The following is a 9,252-nucleotide window of genomic DNA, read 5'->3' as shown; positions in this document are numbered from 1 at the left end:
AAAAAAAAAAAAAAAAAAAATTCAGTTAGTCACACTAGCCACATTTCAAGTGATAAAAAGCTACATGTGACTAGTGGCTACCACATTGGACAGCTCAGCTGTCAAACATTTTCTTTTGTTGGTAAAAGTTATGCTGGACTGTGCTGTTATGGTATCCTGCCATGAACAGACGTGTGGAATACGTTAAATAATAACCACAAAATGAGATATTTAGAAAACAATACTATGATGTGCTGCCATATGGTTAGGAATATTTGCGTGTGTGTGTGTGTGTGTGTTTGTGGATGTTCATAAATATTTGCATATGTGGGGGAAAAAGCCTGAAAGAATATGAACTTGATATTATCATGAATTAGTTATATTGTGCTGGTGGTGCTATAGGGAACTTTGACTTTTATCATTTCTACAGGGATGATAATGGCTCATTTTAAAATATTTTAAGCATAAAATTATAACTCATAAATAACTTGGAGAAGTCAAGGAGGATGACAACTGAAAACATATATTCAATTGATTAAGAAGGAGGCTACCAATGACCTTATTGGCCACAGCTCTAGTAGAGTCCTGGGCTGGAAAGCCTGATTATGTGGAGTAAACAAAGAAGAATTTTGTTAATGTGTCAGATGAGAACAACAGATCTCTTGTGCCTTTTCCCTTTCCTAATGAGCCTATTGCAATGAATGACAAAACATAGTTAAGGCTATGTTGAACCAGGAAAACTATAGACGTATTTGGAGTAGGGAAGGAGGGAACATACAAAACTGAATTAAATCAGGAGGAGGAAAAATCTTCTGGTATCTTTAATTTAGGAGCTGGAAAGTGTTGCTTTCACCCCAAATCAGTCACTGATTTGTTGTAAAAATGTTTCATGTAAATATAAATTTACTTTCTTGGAGTAAGTTGTGAAGATATAGACACGATGGCTAAGGACTAGATGCAGGGAAACTGGGTCAGGTACATAAGCCCAGGAAAAGAAGTTTATTGCCTATGGTATACATTTGAATTGTATGGAATGGGCAACAAAATAATATCTTAAGATATTCATAAAACTTGGGGAAACAAATGCAAAAATGAAAGGTCAGTGTAAGACTTGGGAGCAAGAATAGCCCCTTCAAACCAATGTTCTTTCCATGTTGTTTAGTATTTATTTGGAGGAAAGGTGTGTGGTGTGTGAGGGAAAGGTAAAGCCCTGCCATAGGGGAAGCTATCATTTCTCCTGCATGTGGAGCTCAGCTACAGGGGATCTCCCAACACTAGGCTTAGCCCAAACAAACAAACAAACAAATGAGCCCCACAGTGATTGGGCTTTGTCCTGCATAGAGTGCACTTAGTGGCCATCCACACCTTCTAGAGTAGGTGTCATTGCTCGCCCTGGTTTTTCCAAGTGTTCTTCCCAACCACATCACTCTCCCAGAAGGGAGTTCTATTATGTGTTTCACTTCATTTTGCTACCTATCCAACGATGTTTTGGAGTTCCTTTGTGATTCAGGGCAATTGCCTGGTTGTCTCATTTTTTAACCTGTCACTTTCTGAGGTGCAGAAGCAATCTAAAATTATTACTGTGAGAAATTATGGCTCAAATGTCAAATACACAGCTGTTACTGTCCCTGGAAGTGAGGAAGGCCCTGGTGAGAGAGACAAGGAAGTCTGAGACACAGGAGGAAATCACATTGTTAGTTCTCCTTGGTCTTCTTGGAGACTTACACATACAAAATCAGGCAGCAATGTTTAGCTTGGGAAGGGAGAAGAGGTCCCAGAGGGTACTGTGGAGCCAGAGAAAAGTGTGGAATGGGTGGGTTGGTCTCACCCGTGGAGGTTTGCCAGGGTGAGTTCTCAGTGGTTAGAATGTGTCTCAGTGAACTTAAGGGCTGTGTTACACCAGATGGCTACCCCCACCCCTCTCTCTCTCTTTTTTTTTCTACTTGTTGCTTTTTTTGAGTCTCCACCCAGCCAGAAAAGAGTGCAGCTGAGCACAGTAGCAGCAGCCCTTCTACCACCCAAATCTGGGCCTTCTCTGACTGAACCCTAAGGGTGTTTCTGTGGAGGGAACACACCAGTGGATAATCTCAAAAGCACAGTATAGAACAGAAAGAAGCTTTCAAAATGATTTATACATTCCGGAAGGATAAAAACCCTGTGGGAGAGTAAAAATACTGAAATGTGCTCATGCATCAAAATGTTAGTCATGAAGTCAATATTCCTACCAGAGGAAAAAGAAAAATAAAGTGGAGGGGAAAACACAATTTGAAAGTATAAGGGAAATGCCATTTGCAAGGGGAAGAAATTATTACGACAGCCATGGAAGCCCACAAATATTTTGATCTTTATAAGCAAAATTTGTTGCTGGAAACAGAATCTGTGTTAAAAAAATTAAAATATGCAGGTAGGCAAAACTTCTATAATTATGTTTTGTGTGTAAAGGAATTACACAGTTAAAAAAAATAATGACCTGCCTTTTTGGTAGAGTTTCCATCCCCTCCCTTCCTTTCTCTTCTTTTCTTTCCCTTTCCTTTCTTTTTTAAACAAAATAGATCTAAGGAGCCAGGGAAGGAGGAGTCAACATCTTAAGAAGCTGATGATCATGAGAGTTATTTGAATAAATAAGAGAATAATAACTTTTCTTTTGTCTAGAAGCCTTCTCAGACCTAAAAGTGTCCATCTACCTTCTGGAGTCTGTGGAATCTCTCTGTGTTCAGTTTTAGAATAATCGTGACTAATTTACAAAAGATCATTACAATTCTAGGAAATCTGATTATCATTTGTCTGGAAAAATAAATGACAGACTCTTGATGTCTTTAAAAGTTTAGCCTTATTTGATTCTCAGCCTTATTAGATTATTGGGTCACTTACATTTCACTGGACTCTGGCTGAAGCACAGGGTGACAGTCACAGAGTCCGTCTGGCCCTTTTTGCTTTGGCTCTAGAAGAGTTGCCCCCTTAAATTCTGTGATTAGAAAGAGACTCTCAGAGGAGATGTTCTTCTGTCTAGCTCTGGTCTCCTGCATTAATTTGTCAAGAGACTTACCATGTCTCCCATGGGTCTGCACAGAGTCAGAATCCAGGAATGAGCTGGAAGATCTCATTACAAGCAGATCACACTAGGAATATTGAACAAGCTTTGGTCTCACATGGCCTGCTACCTATTTTTCTTCAGGGAAAAAAATAGCTCAACTCAGTTGAAGACATGTTGTCACATGGCGCCATCTTGTCTTCTTTTGAACCCCTGTTAGTGTTTGGTCCTTGGTCAGTTACTATCAGTGAGAATGCACTCATATAAAAGTCAGATATGGTGTCTCTCTTTGTATATAGAAAGAGCTTACATCATTTCTCCTACTAGTAGAGGCCATGCTTTGGTTTGGTTAGGTAAGAATTAGTTTTGGGGGTAGGAACTAAAAATGGAGCATGAGTGCTCATTTTGATTTGTCAGAATATAAAAAGAAGTTACGGCAGATGATTGAATTTGAGATCATCATCCTCCTCATCATTATAGCTGACGATCACTGAGCACTTGCACTGGGACTGAGTGCCAGAACGGGGACTGAGTAGGTGTTTTGTATGCATTGTCAGACCGAATCCTCATTGGATCCCCATAAGAATACTGAGAGAAGCTGCTGCAACAGCTGGAGCTCTAGATGAAGTATTTGTCTTTGGCATCTCACCCTCATAGATTATGGGCTTCAGTGAAATATGTCAATAACATTAGATTAGCTTTGCTTCTGGATCCTGTGGTTGTATGTGACATGATGCGGGTGCCTTTACCAGTGCCCAAATCTCCCAAGTTAAACTCAGAAAAGTGGCCACAGCCAGACAAAAATGAGATAGAAAATTCTGGAATACAAATTGGAGTTTAGTTTATATTATAATCAGCTATTTAGTCTTGACAAGACAAGGATTAAAGACAACTCAGGTCATGTTTCATTTTTTCTTCTGTCATTTGAACGGTCTTGGACACCTATTCTTTCTAAATAATGGAAAGTCTCATGAATACCTAAAAGGTCTCTACACTGCATTCCAAATGTGACTACACATTGATCCTATCCAGTGCAGATAAAATATTTTTTCAAATTTCTACTTCAACTCAAGTCTTAGCTAAGGCATATCCCAAACTAAGAGGCCTCATTGCTTTAATCTCAGAGCTCCACCCAGAGTCTCCCACACAAAACTCACAGAAAACTACCTGCAAGCCTTCTCATCCAGGAGAATTATTTATGGACTTCAGTTAAAACCAGTCCTGAAGCTATGTGGCTAAATGCTCTTACCTGTTTTTCTATAGCCAAAAATAAGAATCAGATCTTTACTTGCGTAAGATAGAGTCAAAAATTGCTTTTCTTATTAGAGATGACTCCTGGTTTTAGCAACTCATTGTACATCTTATGTACTACTTGTTTCCTAGTATCTACTAGCCTTAGTGGCAAGTATGAGAAAGGGGATGATTATCTCTGTAATTGTTAAATCACTACACAACTATGTTCCTGGATTGTTGCGCCTCCAAATCCTTCCATTTTCTTTATAGATTCTGAATTATTCAAGTAGTTTCCTCTGTGACTTTTGCTGCTTTCTTTGTTGTGACAACAACTATATCTGAGAAAAATGCCAAGATGACGTTACCAGAAATTCCATCTTTATTAGTCCGTTCTCATACTGCTATAAAGAACTGCCCAAGAGTGGGTAATGTATAAGGGAAAGAGATTTAATTGACTCACAGTTCCACAGTGCTGGGGAGGCTTCAGGAAACTTACAATTATGGCAGAAAGGGAAGCAAACACATCCTTCTTCACATGGTGGCAGGAAGGAGGATCGTGGAGCAAGGGGGGAAAAGTCCCATATAAAACCATCAGATCTTGTGAGAACTCACTCACTATTATGAGAACAGCATGAGGGTAGCCACCCCCATGATTCAATTAACTCCCACGGGGTTCCTCACACGACGCATGTGCAGTATGGGAACTACAATTTAAGATGAGATTTTGGTCAGGACACAGCCAAACCATATCACCATCTCTATTATAAATGATGTTAAAATGGACTCTTCAGTTTTGAATGAGCCATCAATATGATAGATATTAATAATAAAAATAATATACACAGATTCACTCAAATAAAAAATTTATGAAGGAAATGATTAAGAACCATCTCTACAATTCTTCTATCTTTTGGCTAGAACAAGGTGCACAGAGAAGGCAGAATGTGGGCATAGGAAGGAACTTCTCCAAAGAACTTCTTTGCAGAGAGCTGCTGTTTTGCTGTTGTTGCTGCTTTGAGGGAGAATTAGGTTATGCTATTTGTATCTTGAGAAGATTATTATTTTTTACTTCCTTACCCAACCTCAAGCCTAGTATGGGGGCTTCTGTGGAATCACTGAGGAAGCTTGAAATATCCCTCTTGCTACTGGGCAACTCAAAGGACTTGAGAAAGCTGCAACACTGTGTAAATAGGAAAGTTTTGTCTATATTAAGACCATCTGAGACTTCTAGAATTTATAGGGACAAGAGATGTATAAATGTTTCTTTTGGCTGAAGTACAGACAACATAGAAGAAAGAGCTTACATGTAGTCATTTTGGATTGTGTTCAAAAGAGCCATTTTAAGAGGCAGAGGGTTCACAAGAACAAGAAACTTGTCACAAATACTCTATCCTGAGATCTGTGCAAGTAGTTGCAAATGATCACCAAGAATAAATAATATCTTTAACTTAGGGGAAAGTGAGAGGGGGACTATGATATCAACCTGAGATAGAAGAAAGCCTAAACATATGAGGGATGGATTACAATACAGGCTGATTATTGTCAGGAGAAACCCACATGTAGTTAACACAGACTTATTCGAATGTAAATTCCAAAATAGCAAGCACCATGATTGTTTTACTCAATATTATATTTTCAGTACCTGGCATCGCCTGGCGTATTTTTGAGAAGTTGCTTAATACATAGTTGAATGAATGGATTATAGCACTTGGAAGTACACTGGTTTCATTTCTAAAACTTGTTTTAGGTTCCAAGGCAAAGGGGTTGTTAAACCAAAACACAATGTTAGTGAACATGATAGAAATATCTGATATGCAAGAATAGACAGACCCTTCTAGTACTCATAGTACAAGTTTATGGAAAGGTGGTTAATGTTAAGAAAGCATAAAGCAAGCCTTAACTCATGAGCTGTCAATCAGAAATTAATAATTTCTCATATTGCTAAAATCCCTGTCTACCTAACCAACTCAATGTTCTAAATAAGTTCTACTTGTCTAAGTCCATTTTGTGTTGCTATAAAAGAATATCTGAGACTCAGTGATTTATAAAGAGAAGAGGTTTATTTAGCTCATTGCTCTGCAGGCTGAGAAGTTCAAGATCATGCCTCTGGCTTCTGGTGAGGGGTTTTGTGTTGTATCAAAACATGGTGGAGAAAGTCAAAGGGGAAGTGAACATGTGCAAAGAAAACAAAACCTAAAGGACATCCTGGTTTTATAACAGCTAAATCTGGCAAGAACCAATCTGATCCCACAAGAGTTAATGTACTTTCATAAGAGTGAGAACTCACTCATTACCGTGAGAACTGCACCAAAACATTCATGAGAGACCCACCCCCATAGCTCAAATGCCTTTCACTAGGACTCACCTTCCAACAACACCATATTGAGAATAAAAGTTCAAGATGAAGTTTGGTGGAGGCAAACAAACCATATCCAAACCATCTCACCACCTCACCAGAAATGAGGTTGAAATGTTCTTATGAAGCCCCTGCTGCTCCATTTAAGTACTTCAGCAAATCTTCACAGGTGCTGTCTGGTCCTCTCTGCTTCCACCCCATTGCCCCATTATGGAGTTTCTAGATTCTATCCTATTTCTTCATATCTGGCTACTGCCTCTGTTCATTCTGGCCAAATGGCCTCATGAGTTTGAAATAATCACATTGGTTACCATCCTGAAACTGTTCTGGATGCTATCTTTCTGATTCCACTGACTTCATGCTCTACTTATTATCAGTGAGAAAAGCCTGTCTTATTTCCAATATATATAGCCTGAACTCCCTCTGGGATCCTTGCTTCTCTGGGAATGCAACTCATATCTGTTGATGATGGGCCAGGCACTGTGTTCCATGCTTTTCATAACCATAAAAATAACTACTAGTAATAGCATCTGACAATTATTTTGCAGTGTGATAGTTAGGATGTCACTTGCTCTGCTAACAGTTGTATCTGAAATGTACATGGAAAGTCCATTTCGGAGAGTATTCTGTGTGTATTCTCTGTGTACATTTCAGAGAGTAAGTGGGACCAGGTTATGGAGGGCAATGTCATATTTAGAGGTTTAAATCACGTCCTGTAAGAAGTGTGAATCCATGGAATAATTTCAGACAGCATATTCATGTAAGCAATATTCAGAGTATAACATTTTTTGATGACATCAGGACAGCATTATGAAAATCAAGCATTGGACAGTCCTACTGAGGTTTTTGAGACATAAAGTTATGTTTGTCTTCATACAAAACTATCCCAGTCTCATACTTTTTTGGTTTTCATTCTGACTTCTAGTTTTATTCTTCCTGTCTCATTACTTGCTGTTAGGTTCTCAACTATTGCTTACTTATTTCATTATAGTTGTCTCCCTGATGCAACCTCAGACATCTTTTTGATCAATTTGTAGCTGGAAAAACAGAAAAATTGTGATTGCAATTCCACACATATTTTGAATAGTTATTAAAATGATTGTTAGTAGCTTTTAAGTATTGCCACTGTCCTGCTCATTGAGTGCCCTGGTTTTGTGATATACCTTTCTAGTTACTTATAGGTTTTCCTCCCCATACTTGGCAATTTGATTGTTCAGGAAACACCAATTACCAGATAAGCAGCAGATAGATAAGTAGTAGATATAAGATAAAGATATGGGACTATGATAAGCACTAAACAAATGCAGGTAGCATAATACAATATACAGTTTTTAATTCGGCAGACATACAGATAGGGAATTCAAAGAAGAAAGAGCTGCAGGTATAAGATCTAGTATCCAGTTGCTTTGAGCAGATCTCTTAGACGGTCATTTCATTTTCAAGTGATCTTGTTGAGTCAAGACCTCAGACCCACACCAGGGGTTTGATGATGACATATCCTTTGATTTCATAGTTCAGAGCCCGCCAGTCCAGGATATTGGCAGGGACTGGGGTACCCTGATAGGCAGACAGGATCTCTTCTGGGGGCAGTACAGAGTTCCACATGTACAAATCCCCAATCTCTCCCACAAAGGACTGGCTCTTATCAAACTTGCCGCCATAGGAATCCTGCTCCTGCCCCAGGACAATCTTGGGATGAGCTTCCACAGAGTAACCCTGTCGCAGACCCTTTTTCACCAAAGGTGTCCCATTGATCCAAAATTCAGCAATACCTGATGAGGACTCCCAGCTAACACAGATGTGCACTGGAGCCGGGAACTTTTCAATAACTTTGAATGTAACTCTTTGTCTTCCAATGTAGAGACTATAATCTCCAACTCTTTCTTTATAAACTACTAGCTCATTATCCTTTCCCTGGGTATTGTAGGAGAAGAGGCTGTAGGCACGGGAGAGATCAGTGTAGGCTCGAAAACACAAGGTAAAGTTCTGCAGAGGCTTCTCCAGCTGTGTGATCAAGTTTACATGATCAGTAACAGATTCTCTAGGAAATACAAACACCTTCCCACTGAGGTCTGTGGGATAAAGAGAGAAAGAAAGATAATGACCTTCAGCATAAATGCAGAGAAAAGATGTCTCAGCTTCAACCATTTTCTCACTTTATGATTTTTGACCATTCCTTGACCTCCTTACCTGTGTGAGCAAAGGCTTCCAGGAGGCTGGTGAGGACAGAGACCCAAAGCAGCAGCTTGTTCATATTCCTGGCCTAGGGCTATTATAGCAGGAGCAGTGACCAGGATGAGGGCAGCAGATAACACAGTGGCTGTCCCCCTAGCATCTGATATTCACGCCCTTAGACTTCAGGCTATTCAGGGTTTATATGCAGTTTGGGTGAGGATAGGGGAAGAAGAGCACCAATAATGTGTGAGGGATTTTCCAGGTCTGCCCCCTGGCCCTTACAGTGAAGGAGTGGTGAGGCCCTGAGCTGGAAAATCAATGGGAGTTATTTATTAGAGACAAGTGATGGCTAGAGCTCCAACTCCTGTGACCCAGATTTTATTGCTGGGAAGAGAGTCATTGCAGGGCAGTAGGGTTATGGATGGGATGAGGCGCTGGGCTGGCCATGTCAGCAGAGTCTCTCTCTGCTCTCTGGGCC

At 39.7% G+C, this 9,252-nt stretch overlaps 1 protein-coding gene across 1 annotated transcript; it reads right to left on the bottom strand.

Moving 5' to 3' along the window:
* Nucleotides 1-7,901: 7,901 nt before the first annotated feature.
* APCS (amyloid P component, serum) lies at nt 7,902-8,950 on the bottom strand. Its single transcript, XM_011978787.1, has 2 exons — nt 8,790-8,950; nt 7,902-8,671 (listed from the first exon to the last, which is right to left on the bottom strand). Exons 1-2 carry the CDS (start codon nt 8,851-8,853, stop codon nt 8,064-8,066), a joined length of 672 nt encoding a protein of 223 aa, XP_011834177.1. The 5' UTR covers nt 8,854-8,950; the 3' UTR covers nt 7,902-8,063.
* Between the last annotated feature and the right edge of the window lie 302 nt (nt 8,951-9,252).

This window comes from Mandrillus leucophaeus, unplaced genomic scaffold, assembly GCF_000951045.1.
Source record: "Mandrillus leucophaeus isolate KB7577 unplaced genomic scaffold, Mleu.le_1.0 Scaffold1034, whole genome shotgun sequence".
NCBI classification, from domain to species: Eukaryota; Metazoa; Chordata; class Mammalia; order Primates; family Cercopithecidae; genus Mandrillus; species Mandrillus leucophaeus.
Note: the sequence above shows the minus strand (reverse complement) of the source record. Positions and strands in the feature narration are given on the sequence as shown.

Coding starts and splice junctions, on each gene's coding strand:
- APCS (XM_011978787.1), bottom strand. CDS start 8,853: ATGAACAAGCTGCTGCTTTGGGTCTCTGTCCTCACCAGCCTCCTGGAA. Junction 8,672..8,789: donor GGAAGCCTTTGCTCACACAG/GTAAGGAGGTCA, acceptor TTTATCCCACAG/ACCTCAGTGGGAAGGTGTTT.